This window comes from Nycticebus coucang, chromosome 11 (genome assembly GCF_027406575.1).
Source record: "Nycticebus coucang isolate mNycCou1 chromosome 11, mNycCou1.pri, whole genome shotgun sequence".
Classification (NCBI taxonomy): domain Eukaryota; kingdom Metazoa; phylum Chordata; class Mammalia; order Primates; family Lorisidae; genus Nycticebus; species Nycticebus coucang.
Window position 1 is genome coordinate 106,346,277 of NC_069790.1, and position 17,614 is coordinate 106,363,890.

The 17,614-nt window shown below is 42.1% G+C and overlaps 1 protein-coding gene across 2 annotated transcripts in view; it reads right to left on the reverse strand.

Annotated features, from left to right (window-relative positions):
• The window catches only part of WDR91 (WD repeat domain 91), a 30,901-nt gene extending 28,411 nt beyond the window's left edge, over positions 1 to 2,490 (reverse strand). Inside the window, exons 1-3 of one of the 2 annotated variants that reach the window (XM_053609407.1) lie at positions 2,314 to 2,471; positions 786 to 965; positions 18 to 225 (exon numbers count right to left, since the gene is read on the reverse strand). In XM_053609407.1, the coding sequence (XP_053465382.1) occupies positions 18 to 225; positions 786 to 965; positions 2,314 to 2,436 (511 nt within the window). In that variant the 5' untranslated portion in view covers positions 2,437 to 2,471. Of the gene's footprint in view, positions 1 to 17; positions 226 to 785; positions 966 to 2,313 lie in introns of both variants that reach the window. The other variant, XM_053609406.1, reaches the window with a different exon arrangement.
• Between the last annotated feature and the right edge of the window lie 15,124 nt (positions 2,491 to 17,614).

Genomic DNA, 17,614 nt, shown 5'->3' on the forward strand with positions numbered 1-17,614 from the left:
GGCAGCTGAAAGGATATGCATGCACTGAAACAGGACACTCAGGAAGTTGTGCAGGGACACAATGAAGGTGTCAGCCCACTGTCGAGAAAAGTAGGTAGCAAAGGTGGGGTTGGTGTCTGGGGATGGTAAGAAGGGCAGGACAAACCAATCCTTCCACTCAGCCTGGTTCTGGAGCTCCGTGGCCTGCTTTGCAAAGAACTCCTGAGCCTTGTCATTTCTGTTTGTCTGCCAAGACACAAAAGAGGTACAAAGGAGGGGGAAAATACAGATGTCCAGAGTAAGATTCTTCATCCTTGCACAGCAGACAGCCTTTGCATGTCAGCCTGCCAGTAAGTGGGAAAACAAGATCTACAAACTGCACAATATAAAGGAAATCATCACTCTTTTCTCAAGGACTTTCTAATTTCAAAGCTGGTTTAAATAGAAGTTCTAATGGTACATACCATCCTGAAAATTAATTCCTAGTTGATGTACAAATAACCTAAGCATCTTATTCTCCAGGTCAGCTACAAAGGTATTACTCAAATTTTAATCCACTACTTACATTCTTTAATATACCAGCAAGGCTTACATGCTTAAAATAAGAGGAAATAGGCATGGAGAAGATAAGTCAGATGATCTACAGGTGATAAGGGGAAAAAAGTAGAAAAAAGTCAAAAACTATTTGCACAGTGACTATTCTACTCTTTCCTATAGCAACACAGTCCTCCCTAGGGGTAGAAGAAAACCTATTCCTGGATCAGAGCTCTCTCCATCAAGGGAAGGAGAGCCCCTGAATCAAGCACCTGGATTGTGTAAACGAGATAAAAGCGGAATAGGCTAGTCTTCAGCTTGTTGATGGTGGGTCTATATATATCCTCCAAGCGGCTGAATAGCCGACGCTCCAGGTAGCTCCAGTACTCTCGAAGGGCAGCCAAGTCATACACCTGCATTAACTGCTGCAGCTGGTCCACAATCTTGTCCACCTGATCAGAAAAAGATGGGGTGGAGAAGTTGGTAACAGACAGAAGTGAATACTCCCCTTCACAGAATACAGCATTTTCTTTTTCTTGTGGCTTCTGGATGTTGAAAAATTGTATTAAGTTAGCAGTCTATAAAATTTTCAAAATATATTGATGCAACAGCTTTTATTTTTTGATGATAGATATGTGGTCTGATTTCTCTAATTTCCTAGCAAGCACGGAAATTTCATGTGTAAAAGGGCTCTAGCCCAGAAAGAGATCTGGCTCCAGGTCTTGGATTCTGACTAACTTGACCAACTTGGTAATAATATCACTTCAACTGTGGTCTCAGTTGTCTGACATTTAACCAGGGGGTGGGGGAAGCAAGACAGTGTGAGGCAATTTTCACAGTTCTCCTCCAGCTCCACAATTCCAGTATTCCAAGACTCAGGATGAGGTAGACTGATGGACTCCTTCAAGTCATCAAATTCCACCAGAGCCCTGCTAGCTGCTCAGAGTTGTCCACCAAAAAAGACATCTCCTTGTGAGGGGCAATTACACCAGAGTATACAATCTAGGAAAGGTTTTGGATACCAATACCAGCCCTGTTTAATAGACCAGGCCACTGCAGCTGGAGAGGCGAAATGATGCACTTTTGCCACTAACTTGGGCAAGACAAGTATCCCTCTCTCTTAACTCCTCTCCAGTGACCTTGTTCTAGCTCACCGCCTCCCTCAATTCAAAGCCAACACCAACCGAAGTCAGCACATACAAATACACAAATCACACACATATAATTCAAATCTCTCAATGGAAAACCCTCTCAATGGAAAACCTAAGAGAAGTTTGCGTTTTAAAATGTTCAATGAGGTCTTTCTCAACTGTAGAAGCAAAACTGCCAATGAGTCGCTGACAAGACCATTTTAAACAAACACCACAGATACTTGAACCCACTGACGTTTTGAACTGCAGACCCCTTTGCTTCCACTATCACTGCAAGCTAACATTTAAATATTTCTGTTGCCAAAACTCAGTCATCTACCTAATCTTCCGCCTAAAACCTCACTGCCACCCCGGCCAAAGACCGGCCAGCACCTGCTTGGGAGGCTTTGGCAGAGAACAGAGCCCTGGACCAGGAGTCAGGGCATCAGAGCTCCAGCCTCGGCGATGCTCATGACTCGCTGAGCAACTTCGGGCAAGTCACGTCCATCTGAGGGCCGAAAACGCTGATGTCTCCGGGCCCCCCTCGCCTCCTGCCGCAAGAGACCCAGGGACAGCGCCGCTCCCGCCCCGGAGGGCAGTGCTGAGGGGAAGCCTGCTCCCGGGCCCCCTGGGGCAGCCTCTGCCTGCGCCGCGCCCTCCGGCCCCTCACCCGAAACCCCTTCTCCTTGTCCGCCTTGATCTCGGCGTCCAGCTGCCGCAGCGTGTGCGTGAAGCCACGGAAAAGCAGGTACTCGCGGACCAGCTCGTCAGTGCGCTCCACGGCCTCCGCCATCACTGAGCCAGCGCCTTCAGAGGCAGCTCAGCAGGGGACAGAGGGGCGGGGTCTCGAGGAGGAGGGGCGGGGCCGGGCGCGGGCGCCAAATACGCCACACCGCGGCCGCCCTACCAGCCCTCACGCACTGCGCGCGCCAGCCTGAGGCCCCGCCCACTTCCCAGATCCCAGTTCCGCCCAATCTCTCCTCGTCATTGTTACGGTACCCGGGGGCAGCTGGTGAGGCTATCCTCTCTTGAGTTTCCTGGCAGCGTTGCCCGCAGCTTTGTCATCCGAGTTAATGAAAGTGGCGGCTGCTGCCCAAGCCAAATAGGACTGGACCCGGAGAACAAGCCAGAGAGTCACGAGGCGGGCAGGGGGTGAGGTGCCCTGAGTAGTGGCATGAAGTCACAGAATCCCCGTCCCCTGCACTCCTTTTGCAAATGGGGGAGACAGGAGTACTAAGAGATAAAATGAAGTGCGTGAAGTCACACAATCAGGTGTGCCATTAGAGATCGCGAACTCGTCCCAAAGCCCAGCTTTTATGAATAAGACTAATTGACCGCACAGCAAGATTTACTCTACTAAGATGCACCCTAAGAGGAAAACAGCACGTTTCATAGCAGTGTGTATACTGTCGTCCTAGTTTCTTGGGAGGGAAAAAAAGGTATGTACGTGTATATGTGTACATTTTAAAAATTCAGGAAGAGCAAACACCAGCTTTACAGTCGGCCCTCCATATCTTCGGATTCCATACCGGAGGATTCAATGAAGCGGGCTGAAAATTTAAAAATACAAATTAAGTCTCGGCGCCCGGAGCTCAATGAGTAGGGCACCGGCCACATACACCAAAGCTGACCGGTTCGAGCCCAGCCCTGGCCTGTTAAACAACAATGACAACTGCAACCAAAAAATAGCAGGGCATTGTGGCGGGCGCCTATAGTCCCACCTACTTCAGCGGCTGAGGCAAGAGAATCGCCTGAGCCCGGGAGTTTGAGGTTGCTGTGAGCTGTGAGACCATAGCACTCTACCGGGGGCTACATAGTGAGACTCTGTCTAAACAACAACAACAACAACAAAATACAAATGAAAAATTACAGTACAACAACTATTTACCTAGCGCTTACGTCGTATTAAGTATTATAAGCAATCTAGGGGTGGTTTAAAGTATACTGGAGGATGTGCTTAGGTTATATGCGAATACTAGCCATTTTAAATCAGGAACTTAAACATCTGTGGATTTGGTATCCCGGGCGGGGGCAGGATACCAACATTACTAATTGGAGTGATCTGAGACTATGAGAGACTTTCACTTCCTAGTTTTTACTTGTTTTTTTTTTTTTTTTTTTTTTTTTTTTTGAGATAGGGTCTCTTTCTGCCACCAAGCCTGGAGTGCAGTGGCCCCAGCATAGCTCACTGCAACCTTGAACTCTTGAGTCCAAACAATCCTCCTGCTTCAGCTACCCAAGTAGTTGGGACTACAGGCTGGGGATTCCCATACCCAGCTAATTTTTTTTTTGTAGAGAGGGGTCTTGCTGCGTTACCCATGCTGGTCTTGAACTCCTGACCTCAAGCAATTCTCCCCCCTCATTCTCCCAAAGTGCTGGGAATATAGGCATAAACCACTATGCCTGGCCCTGTTTTTAACTTTATTTTTTAATTGTTCAAACAATAAAACATCAATGTTTTTACAAAGGGTACATATTTTTAGAAGCAGGAAAATAGCCGATGCCTTTGAGTCTTACTTTGTTCATCAGTAAAATGGTGACAATAATACCAACCTTGCAGAGTAGCAATGAAGATTTAATAAGATATTTTATGTGAAACACTTAGCACAATGAATGGCCTACGGGTAAAATACAATAAATGTTAATACCTTTCTCTTTCCCTCTAATGTGTTTGTCAAAGTATTAAAAACAACTCAGAATCATTACTACCACTCTGCTCAGACACTCCAATCCTGTACAATCCTACTATATGGAAATTCTCCACTCCTACTAGCCAGACCTACTATATGGAAAGAAATTCAGCTCCAGAGGCTGTGATCTGCAGTAGAGAAACCTGAAAACATAGCAAACAGCAAGCCACAGCAAGACAAGGCAAACACTTCTTGGGCTCTGCCTGCTCTACCTGTCTCCACCTGTATATCCCCCAGGCAACCAACCAGTCTTGACCCAAAGGCAGGAAGAGAAAGGAGTCACCTCTGTGACAACTGGGAGACTAAGTCCTACTTTGAGATCCCAGATCATCAAAAGTGCACTTGGGAAACTGGGACAAGTAGCAATCACCAAAACTTGTACCTACAGGAAAACTGTGAATTAGATTTCTCTAGTCTAAGGGCATCTGAAGTCTACAACCATGGCTTTCTCACCTCTCCCCACCCCCATCTGCCCTGGGACTTCCCACACCAGAGCCTGTAAAACCAGCTAAGATTAGAGTTCTCATCAGTGAAAGGCAGCTAGCTCCTCAGAGCCTTAGCACAAGCTCTTTATTCTACCTGGAATGTCTTTTCCCAGGTAGCCACAAGCATATCTGCCTTTCCTCCTTCATGTGTTTGCAGTTCTGGAAACTGGGAAGTCCAAAATCAAGGCACGGGCAGATTCAGTGTCTGGTGAGGGCCCGCTCCCTGGTTCATAGATGGCACCAAGTTATAGGCCCGGTACAGAGCAACAGTGACCATAGCCTTTATTACATAAATCTTTTCTTATGATAGTCAGTTCTATAAGGTGTCATGAGCACCTCTGAGAACTGGAAGTGGCCCACTATGACCCATGCAGTAATTCACAGGTTCCCTCTATATTGCTGTAAAGCTTGCCTTAGAATTGGGCAGCGCCCATGGCTGAGTGAGTAGGGTGCCAGCCCCATATACCAAGGGTGACCTAACTGCAAAAAAAAAAAAAAAAAGCTGGGCTTTGTGGCAGGCACCTGTAGTCCTAGCTACTCAGGAGGCTGAAGCAAGAGAATTGCCTAAGCCCAAGAGTTGGAGGTTGCTGTGAGCTGTGACGCCACAGCACTCTACCAAGGGTGATAAAGTGAGACTCTGTCTCTAAAAAAAAAAAAAAGAAGACAGCCTATTTTTGTGTTAGTGTGTAGCTCATTGAAATCAAAAGTAGATGCCTTTTTTCACCTCTCAAATCAGTATTTTTTTAATTTATTGTCCACTATTGATGACTATTGCCCACTATTGATGAACATAAAATGAAGTGAGCATTCTTATTAAGCTTCAGAAGGAGAACCTTTTCTAGGGATCAATTTATAGATGATCAAAATCGCCAAAATCTTTCTACTCTTTAACCTGATGATTCCACTTCTAAAATTTTCCTTAAAGAAAAAATAAAAATATTCATGCAGAATAGGTTTCTTACATAAGTGCAGGTTATCTGTAATAATGAGTTTTTTACAATAGTAAAAGTTGTAAGTATTTAGAGGCTATAATGAAGTATGCTCCAAGAACTTGGGAATGAGGAAACTATATTTCTCACTGAGAGTTAAACTGTACAGTTAACCTAAAATGGATCAGAATTCAAAGATGCAAAATCAGTAGAAAGAGAGAAAAGCTCCTAGGCTCACAGGTCTTGATCAAGGGCATTAACTCACAAATTAAATATTATGTCAGTCACAAGAAGTTTTAAACACAGATACAGAAATCAGAGAATGACCATGGACGAAGTCATTCAAGCCCTCATGTGCAACTCAGCCAGTGGACATCTTGTGGCCTGTCCTATGACAAGGTCATAGCCAAGATGAGAAAGGGGTATTACACCACTCCAGAACTGGGCCTTGAAAGGCATACTTTGCCTTTGCCCAGTACCAAGTTCATGAAGTGATGCTCTGAATCCCCCAGCACTTGACCAGGTGAAAGAGTTGAGGCATTCTGGTGCCTTTCTCCTGGAACATGAGAAGGTAGTTTCTAATTATGGTAGCCTTCCCAGGTAGTCAGAAGAAAGTATCATTTATTCCAGTGCTATCATGAATACACCCTGTCTGTGTGAGCTATATTTCTCATTCAAAGATTTTACGAAGTGGCATTGTGGTGTTTCCCTCAGGCCTCTGTGAAGTGTAATTAGCATAAATGAGTTTTGCAAAACCTGGTCACTTTGGGGCACTATAAAAACCAGTTCCAGCTGACCTATTCTTCATACCAATTCCACATGCAGGAGTCTATTACAGATTTCTTCAGAAGAAATAACCAAAATGTTTAACATTAAATTTAATGCTACATTCATTCCGTGCAATATTTTGTGGTTGTTAAAAATTTTGTTTTTGAAGAATATTTAGTTACTTGCAGAAATGCTGGTACTAGGTGTTAGAAATGTATGATTCACACTCGGGAAACCAGTTTGGCAGTTTCTTACAAAATTAAACATGCAAATACCATACGACCCAGTAATTGCACTCTTGGGCATTTGTCCCAGTAAAATGAAAACTTAGATCTTTCCATAAAAACTGGTACATAAATGTTTATTCATAATTACCCAAACTGGAAACAACCCAGACACCCTTCAACAGCATGATTCCATTTATATAACATTTTTGAAAAGACAGAATTTAGACATAGAGAACAGATTAGTGAATACCATGGGTGAGGGATGGAAGGGTGGGAGGGACATGAGGAAGGAAGGTGGGTGTGAATTTTAAAAGGATAACACAAGGGATCCTTGTGGTAAGAAAATTGTTCTGCATCTTGACTGTGTTTGTTGGCATATGAAGCTATACATGTAATAAAATTGTACAGAACTAAACACATACACAAGTAAAACAGAGAATTCTAAATAAGATCAGTAGACTGTAAGTGTCCATACCCTGGTTGTGATATTGAACTTTATTTTCCCCATTGGGGAAAACTCAGTAAAGGGTACATGGGAACTCTCTGTTATTTCTTTTCTTTTTCCCCTTTTATTTTTAGTTGACATGTAATAATTATACATATTTATGGGATACAGAGTTATACGTATTTCATACATATATAAAATGTGTAATGATCACATCAGGTTAATGACTATATCTATCACTTCAAAAATTTACCATTTCTTTGTGGTGTGAACATTCAAAATCCTCTCTCTGTGTTATTTAATCCTCTCTCTTTGTTATTTGTAATATGTTATAATTACATATTAGTCTGTAATTATATCAAAATAATTAATTTTAAAAAACGTGATACAGGGGCAGTGCTTGTGGCTCAGTCGGTAAGGCGCCGGCCCCATATACCGAGGGTGGCGGGTTCAAACCCGGCCCCGGCTGAACTGCAACCAAAAAATAGCTGGGCGTTGTGGCGGGCGCCTGTTGTCCCAGCTACTCGGGAGGCTGAGGCAAGAGAATCGCTTAAGCCCAGGAGTTGGAGGTTGCTGTGAGCTGTGTGATGCCATGGCACTCTACCGAGGGCTATAAAGTGAGACTCTGCCTCTACAAAAAAACAAACAATCAAACAAACAAACAAAAAAACGTGATACAGAACTTAGATCTAGTATCACTGCTTTACATAACATTTTTGATTAATATGTATGCATACGAAAAAAAAATTTTTTGAGACGAAGTCTCACTCTGTCACACTGGGTAAAGTGCCATGGTGTTATTGTAGTTAACAGCAACTTCACACTCTTGGTCTTGAGCTGAGTAGCTGAGACTACAGCCTCAGCCTACCCTCCTGAGTGGCTGGGACTACAGCCATATGCCACTATGCTTGGCTAGTTTTTCTATTTTTAGTAGAAATGGGGGTCTCACTTTTGCTCAGGCTGGTCTCGAACTCCTGAGCTCAAGCAATCCACCTACCTCAGCCTCCCAAAGTGCTAGGATTATAGGCATGAACCACCGCACTCGGCCCACATACAAAATATTAACAATTATTGGTTCTAAGTAGTAGAGGTGTTGGGTTTTATGGGTGATTTGTGACTTTGTACTTTTGAATGTTTTTCAGATTTCTTACTGTGAATATATTCATATTTACAAGTCGAATGAATCTTTAATCACAGCATGTTCATTTGGCATAACAGCCATATTTTAGTGCTGATTCATACAAAGTTTATATCAAATAACCCCTCCCAAACTTTTAAGCATAAATTACTACCAAACTAAGAATTTCCAATCCTGCACTTCTACTACTCCAATTTTTCAACCAAATGTAGGACTTTACACCTAAACTCTGGTTATCAAGTTGTGTCATTTCACAGGCTTCCAGCTTCCTCATCTGCACTGCGAAAACCTCAGGCCAGTAGGAACCTTAGCTCCTTCCGTCTCTCACAGTCCCCAGCCTCATGCTGGTACCAGGTACCTGCTAGGAGCCTTGGTCTGTCTGTTTAGGGAATAAAGAATCTGAAAGCCTGAAAGTGAACCACCTTCTTTCAGATCGCAGACTGTGACAGTATCTCTTTGAGAAGCAGCTCAAATTAGAGTGAGAAACTGCCATTCCTGTATACCCCTGCCCTCCACCCCAGAGGGCAGCAAAACCCCTTTCGCACACAGAGCAACAAACTACAGAGAATGCTGCTGAACAGTCAGCAGTGAGAACCCGAGGTTTATGAGTCTAAATAGTAATTCACTTTCACTGCTGGAACAATTCAGGTCTGTCAGGTTAATAAGTAATATGGCTTTCGCAAAGATCAACTGGAGGACAGCATGCCATCTCTGTTGCCACACTTCCTAAAAACCAACTCCCATGCTCTCTCCAATCCAGCTTCCACTTTCTGTGATACCTGCGGCAAAGCTCCTCCTCCTCTCCCTCCCCTCTCCTTGGCTTCTCTGCCTGGTCCACTACTGCTATCAACCTTCCCTTTCTGACACAGCACTGACATCTTCCACAGGACTTCTCTTCACACCAGTTCTCACTTCTATAAGGGGTCACCCAGCACTTCTGCTGGGGAAGCCTTCTATGTCTCCTTATATAAGGATCTGGGACAATGACCACTGTCTAATGGATTCCAGTTTCCCATGCAGATGACACACCAACTAGCTGTCCATCCTCAAGATTCTCAATATCTATCCCAAATCACTGTGTGCCTGCAAGATACACCTCTCTTGCCAGTTATGGGTCCTCCCAACTTTGACTAGCTTTCCAAGTGCAGCAAAAATGCCTCCCTACAACTGCCGTCTTAAACAAAGAACTCAAAGTCAAGTTCACCTGGTCTCTGTATTGGTTTCTATACTTAGTAATTCAGAAATTGGCCTGGTGTGGTGGTGCACACCTGGAATCCTAGCACTCTGGGAGACCAAGGTGGGTGAATTGCTTGAGCTCAGGAGTTCGAGATCAGCCAGAGCAAGAGCAAGAACCATCTCTATTGAAAATAGAAAAAAACTAGCCGGGCATTGTGGTGGGTGCCTGTAGTCCCAGGTAATCAGGAAGCTGAGGCAAGAGGATCTCTTGAGCCCAAGGTTGCTTTGAGCTATGACACCACTGCACTCTCTCCAGGGTGACAAAGTGAAACTCTGTCTCCATTAAAAAAAAAAATTCAGACATTTTCTAGCTGTCTTATGTAATAATTTAATGTCTGTTGGATTTACTAATAAAATATTGGGACTTAATCTTACATGTCATTTTTATTCCATTCTTCTGGTAAGTCATTTTTATTGTATTTTATAAAAGTTTCAATTCAATCAGACTGTAAATAAAAAATAATTTTAAAAACCTGATTCTTTAACACATGTAATTTGGGCATCACTGATTTGGGTGGCTTGGATGGAAGTAATCTACAGCACACACTTTGAGAAACACTGCTATTTAGGCTCATACCATTGAACTGTCACTGTCTCAGAATTTCAATCATTGCCTGGAAACCAACTCTAGACCATTGGTTTTTACTCTAGTGGCTTATTTAAGTCACCTAGGGGCTTTAAAATACTGATACAGAGGCCATACTCCAAATCAATTAAATTAGATCCCAAACATTAGCATTTTTTAAAAGCTCCCAGGTAAGCAGGGTATGGTGGCTCACACCTGTAATCCTAGCACTCTGGAGGCCAAAGTGGGAGGATCCCTTGAGCTCAGGAGTTCAAGACCAGCCTGTGCAAAAGCAAGACCCCATCTCTACTAAAAATAGAAAAACTTAGCTGGGCAGGTGGCTTGCATGTGTACTCTCAGCTACTTGGGAGCCAGGTAGGAAGATCACTTAAGCCCAGGAATTTAAGGTTGCTATGAGTTAGGTGTCTGACACCAGGGCATTACAGCCTAGGCAACAGAGTGAGACTCTATCTGCAAATAAAAAAGCACCCTAGATGGTTCAAAGGTGCAGCCAGGGATGATCACCACTGGCCAGAACCCTCTCATCACTGACCTGGCCTTCCGTTGTTTTGTTTTGTTTTGTTTTGTTTTTTGTTTGAGGAAGCTTGGCTCATTCTTTCTCCTTCCAATAATGCTTTAATTCAAAATATGAGCAAAGAATGAGGAGAGGAAAGCAGTAGAATAAAGACTTAAAAAATGCGCTTCTTCATAAAAGAAATGAGAACACTGACAAAAATGGTCAAAATCAACTTCCTCAAAACTTTGAAAATTAATCAAAGGCTTGCAACAATCTGAAGAGTGTTAATTCAAGAAAAGAGCTGCGGTTCGGTGGGTTCCCAAATTTCCAGTCTGCCCTGAAGATTTTGGACTTGCCAGCCTCCACAATCACATGAGCCTATTTCTTTAAATTGAGAGAGAGGGAGAGAGAGAGAGAGAGGGAGAGATGTCCCTCCGTATCCATGGGCTCCACATCCATGGATTCAACCAATGACAGACTGAAATTATTTGAAAAAAGACAGTAAAAATAATAAAACAATAAAAATCACACATAAAAAATATAACAACTATTTACATAACATTTATATTGTATTAGGTATTATAAGTGATTTAGTGATGATTTAAAGTATATAAGAAGAGAGGGGGCAGAGCAAGATGGCAGCCAAGTAACAGCTTCCTTGCATCTGGACACCGTGAGTCTGGGGAGATAGGACTCCAGGCATCTCTGGCTGGTGGGATCTTCCTATCATCACCCCCTGAGAGGATACAGGGAGTCAGCGAGAGACTTCTGGACCCCAAGAGGAGGACTAAAACAGTGGAAAACCGGCAAGTGGTCACGTGTGTTCAATCCGTCTACACCCGCCCGCAACTGTAAGTTCAGTAGCAGCGAGACTGCAAACCAGAAAGGCCTTACATGTGAACTGTTTTGGTGTCTTTGGACTTGGCACTCAGCTGAACTGCCTTGGGGAGAGCCTGAGCGGGAGTGCGGAGAACTTTGGCCTTTGTCTAGGGCCCCAGTCTGAGCCGCTGAGCCAGACGGAGCTAATAGTGTTTGGCTCTGGGTCACAAGCAGCCATTGTGAGCCATCTGCCCCGGCAAGCTCCGCCCTCAGGGTCGCAGAGCTGGAATTGGGTGGGAGCTGGTAACCCAGTGACCAATTAGCCTAAGGGTGGGGTCTGAGCCGCCTTGCAGCCCTAACCCTCAGGGGCAGAGGGAGACCAGTTTTGGCACACAGGGTAAGTGGATAGCCACTTCAGCAGTGATTCCAGCGACAAGCACTTCCCTGGGAAAGCTTCTGCTCAGCAAGTGAACAAGCGCAAAGTGCCTTTTAAGTGAGCTGAAGAGAGATTTAGGGTGTCTACCTGCTGGGGTTTGAGAAACTAGCAGCCTCCAGTCGTATCAGAACTGTGATTAACATCTCATACCCCAGAAGACCACGTGTTGCCCAGTCAATATTCAATAACATATACATACTGCTTTGTTTTTGGTTGTGTTTTTTTTTTTTTTTTTGGGTTTGGTTGTTTTTTTTGTTTATTTTGATGTTGTTGATTGTTGTTTTGTTTTTTAAGTTCAACCTTTTCCATACAGATCCTTTTTCTTTCTCAATTTTTCTAGTTTAATTATAATTTCCCATTGCTGCCTATTTCAATAATTAGAACTTCATTTTGTTAGTGTTTCTACCGCTATTATTTGGTTTTTCCAGCCAATTTTATCCCGTAAAGTTTTCTGTTTGCTTGTTTTGGTTTGATCTATAGCATTTTTGTCTTTCCTCTCTACTTGGTGGAGGTGGGGTACTGTGTCTGATCAGGTTAGCAAAGAGCTGCTGACCTCAAGGGAACCACCCAACTGGGCACCCCCAGAAGGTGGTTTTTTTTTAAGGTTGTATCAAAGCACACTACTGTACACCTATATTGCTCTGTCTCCGTCTTTCTGTGCCTCTCTTCTTTTTGTCAATATTCCTTTTACCCACCCCCTCTCCTTTCTCTATTTTTCTTTTTTTTTTTTCTGATCACTCAGTCCTCCTTTCTTTCATCCCTTTTTTGCTCTTCAACCTTCTTACCCTTCTGGTCCTGTAACCCTTAGTCCACAGGCACGAGAACTTAAAGAGCAAGAAGAAGAGAAAGGAAAATTAGGGCAAGGAAACAGATAAAAGAAATCACTCATGAGGAAGAATCAGCAGAAAACTCCAGGCAACATGAAGAACCAGTCCAGAACAACTCCGCCAAGGGACCATGAGGTAGCTACTGCAGAGGATTCCACCTATACAGAAATGTTAGGAATGACAGAAAGGGAATTTAGAATACACATGTTGAAAACAATGAAAGAAATGATGGAAACAATGAAGGAAACTGCTAATAAAGTGGAAAATAACCAAAAGGAAATTCAAAAACAGAATCAGATCAGAGATGAACGATATGAAGAATATAAAAAGGATATAGCAGAGCTGAAGGAAATGAAACAGTCAATCAGGGAACTTAAAGATGCAATGGAAAGTATCAGCAACAGGTTAGACCAAGAAAGAATTTCAGAGGTAGAAGACAAAGTTTTTGAGATAACTCAGATAGTAAAAGATGCAGAAAAGAAGAGAGAGAAAGCAGAACGTTCACTGTCAGAATTATGGGACTTTATGAAGCATTCCAACATACGAGTTATAGGAATTCCAGAAGGGGAAGAAGAATGCCCCAGAGGAATGGAAGCCACACTAGAGAATATTATAAAAGAAAATTTCCCAAATATCACCAAAGATTCTGACACACTGCTTTCAGAGGGATATCGGACCCCAGGTCGCCTCAACTCTAACCGAGCTTCTCCAAGACACATTGTGATGAACCTGTCCAAAGTCAAGACAAAAGAAAAGATTCTGCAAGCTGCCAGGAGTAAGCGCCAAATCCATCAGAGTGACCGCAGACTTCTCTAATGAAACTTTCCAAGCAAGAAGACAAGGGTCATCTACCTTTAATCTACTTAAACAGAACAATTTCCAGCCCAGAATTCTGTACCCTGCTAAGCTAAGCTTCAAAATTGACGGAGAAATCAAATCATTTACAGATATACAAACATTGAGGAAATTCGCCACAACAAGACCAGCTCTACAGGAAATACTTCAACCTGTTCTGCACACTGACCACCACAATGGATCAGCAGCAAAGTAAGAACTCAGAAATTAAAGGACAGAACCTAACCTCAACACTGATGCAAAAGATAAAACTAAGCAATGGACTCTCACAAAATAAGACGAATAGAATACTACCAGACTTATCAATTATCTCAATAAATGTTAATGGCTTGAATTCCCCACTGAAGAGACATAGATCGGTTGACTGGATTAAAAAACACAAGCCATCCATTTGCTGTCTGCAAGAAACACACCTAGCTTCAAAAGACACATTAAAGCTCTGAGTCAAGGGTTGGAAGACAATTTTTCAGGCAAATGGAATTCAGAAGAAAAGAGGAGTTGCAATCTTATTTTCAGATACATGTGGATTTAAAGCAACTAAAGTCAAAAAAGACAAAGATGGTCACTTTATATTGGTCAAGGGAAAAATACAACAAGAAGACATTTCAATTCTAAATATCTATGCACCCAATTTGAATGCTCCCAGATTCTTGAAACAGACCTTACTCAGTCTGAGCAATATGATATCTGATAATACCATAATAACAGGGGACCTTAACACTCCTCTTACAGAGCTGGACAGATCCTCTAAACAGAAATTAAACAAGGATATAAGAGATTTAAATGAGACCCTAGAACAACTGTGCTTGATAGACGCATATAGAACACTCCATCCCAAAGATAAAGAATATACATTCTTCTCATCACCCCATGGAACATTCTCCAAAATTGATCATATCCTGGGTCACAAAACAAATATCAACAGAATCAAAAGAATTGAAAATTTACCTTGTATCTTCTCAGACCATAAGGCACTAAAGGTGGAACTCAACTCTAACAAAAATGCTCGACCCCACCCAAAGGCATGGAAATTAAACAATCTTCTGTTGAATAACAGATGGGTGAAGGAAGAAATAAAACAGGAAATCCTTAACTTCCTTGAGCATAACAACAATGAAGACACAAGCTACCAAAACCTGTGGGATACTGCAAAAGCAGTTTTGAGAGGAAAATTCATCGCTTTAGATGCCTACATTCGAAAAACAGAAAGAGAGCACATCAACAATCTCACAAGAGATCTTATGGAATTGGAAAAAGAAGAACAATCTAAGCCTAAACTCAGTAGAAGAAAAGAAATATCCAAAATCAAATCAGAGATCAATGAAATTGAAAACAAAAGAATCATTCAGAAAATTAATGAAACAAGGAGTTGGTTTTTTGAAAAAATAAATAAAATAGATAAACCATTGGCCAGACTAACTAGAAATAGAAAAGTAAAATCTCTAGTAACCTCAATCAGAAACGATAAAGGGGAAATAACAACTGATACCACAAGATACAAGAGATCATCTCTGAATACTACCAGAAACTGTATGCCCAGAAATTAGACAATGTGAAGGAAATGGATCAATATTTGGAATCACACCCTCTCCCTAGACTTAGCCAGGAAGAAATAGACCTCCTGAACAGACCAATTTCAAGCACTGAGATCAAAGAAACAATAAAAAAGCTTCCAACTAAAAAATGCCCTGGTCCAGATGGCTTCACTCCAGAATTCTATCAAACCTTCAAGGAAGAGCTTATTCCTGTACTGCAGAAATTATTCCAAAAAATTGAGGAAGAAGGAATCTTCCCCAACACATTCTATGAAGCAAACATCACCCTGATACCAAAATCAGGAAAAGACCCAAGCAAAAAGGAGAATTTCAGACCAATCTCACTCATGAATATAGACGCAAAAATTCTCAACAAAATCCTAGCCAATAGACTACAGCTTATCATCAAAAAAGTCATTCATCATGATCAAGTAGGCTTCATCCCAGGGATGCAAGGCTGGTTTAACATACGCAAGTCTATAAACGTTATCCACCATATTAACAGAGGCAAAAATAAAGATCACATGATCCTCTCAATAGATGCAGAAAAAGCATTGGATAAAATCCAGCATCCTTTTCTAATTAGAACACTGAAGAGTATAGGCATAGGTGGCACATTTCTAAAACTGATTGAAGCTATCTATGACAAACCCACAGCCAATATTTTACGGAATGGAGTAAAACTCAAAGCTTTTCCTCTTAGAACTGGAACCAGACAAGGTTGTCCTCTGTCACCTTTACTATTCAACGTAGTGCTGGAAGTTCTAGCCAATACAATTAGGCAAGACAAGGAAATAAAGGGAATCCAAATGGGAGCAGAGGAGGTCAAACTCTCCCTCTTTGCTGACGACATGATCTTATACTTAGAGAACCCCAAAGGCTCAACCACAAGACTCCTAGAAGTCATCAAAAAATACAGTAATGTTTCAGGATATAAAATCAATGTCCACAAGTCAGTAGCCTTTGTGTACACCAATAACAGTCAAGATGAGAAGCTAATTAAGGACACAACTCCCTTCACCATAGTTTCAAAGAAAATTAAATACCTAGGAGTATACCTAACGAAGGAGGTGAAGGACCTCTATAAAGAAAACTATGAAATCCTCAGAAAGGAAATAGCAGAGGATATTAACAAATGGAAGAACATACCATGCTCATGGATGGGAAGAATCAACATTGTTAAAATGTCTATACTTCCCAAAGCAATCTACCTATTCAATGCCATTCCTATCAAAATACCAACATCGTACTTTTCAGATTTGGAAAAAATGATGCTGCGTTTTGTATGGAACCGGAAAAAGCCCCGTATAGCTAAGGCAGTTCTCTGTAACAAAAAGAAAGCTGGGGGCATCAGCATACCAGATTTTAGTCTGTACTACAAAGCCATAGTGCTCAAGACAGCATGGTACTGGCACAAAAACAGAGACATAGACACTTGGAATCGAACTGAAAACCAAGAAATGAAACTAACATTTTACAACCACCTAATCTTTGATAAACCAAACAAGAACATACCTTGGGGGAAAGACTCCCTATTCAGTAAATGGTGTTGGGAGAACTGGATGTCTACATGTAAAAGACTGAAACTGGACCCACACCTCTCCCCACTCACAAAAATTGATTCAAGATGGATAAAGGACTTAAATTTAAGGCGTGAAACAATAAAAATCCTCCAAGAAAGCATAGGAAAAACACTGGAAGATATTGGCCTGGGGAAAGACTTCATGAAGAAGACTGCCATGGCAATTGCAACAACAACAAAAATAAACAAATGGGACTTCATTAAACTGAAAAGCTTCTGTACAGCTAAGGAGACAATAACCAAAGCAAAGAGACAACCTACACAATGGGAAAGGATATTTGCATATTTTCAATCAGACAAAAGCTTGATAACTAGGATCTATAGAGAACTCAAATTAATCCACATGAAAAAAGCCAACAATCCCATATACCAATGGGCAAGAGACATGAATAGAACTTTCTCTAAAGATGACAGACGAATGGCTAACAAACACATGAAAAAATGTTCATCATCTCTATATATTAGAGAAATGCAAATCAAAACAACCCTGAGATATCATCTAACCCCAGTGAGAATGGCCCACATCACAAAATCTCAAAACTGCAGATGCTGGCGTGGATGTGGAGAGAAGGGAACACTTTTACACTGCTGGTGGGACTGCAAACTAGTACAACCTTTCTGGAAGGAAGTATGGAGAAACCTCAAAGCACTCAAGCTAGACCTCCCATTTGATCCTGCAATCCCATTACTGGGCATCTACCCAGAAGGAAAGAAATCCTTTTATCATAAGGACACTTGTACTAGACTGTTTATTGCAGCTCAATTTACAATCGCCAAAATGTGGAAACAGCCTAAATGCCCACCAACCCAGGAATGGATTAACAAGCTGTGGTATATGTATACCATGGAATACTATTCAGCCATTAAAAAAAAATGGAGACTTTACATCCTTCGTATTAACCTGGATGGACATGGAA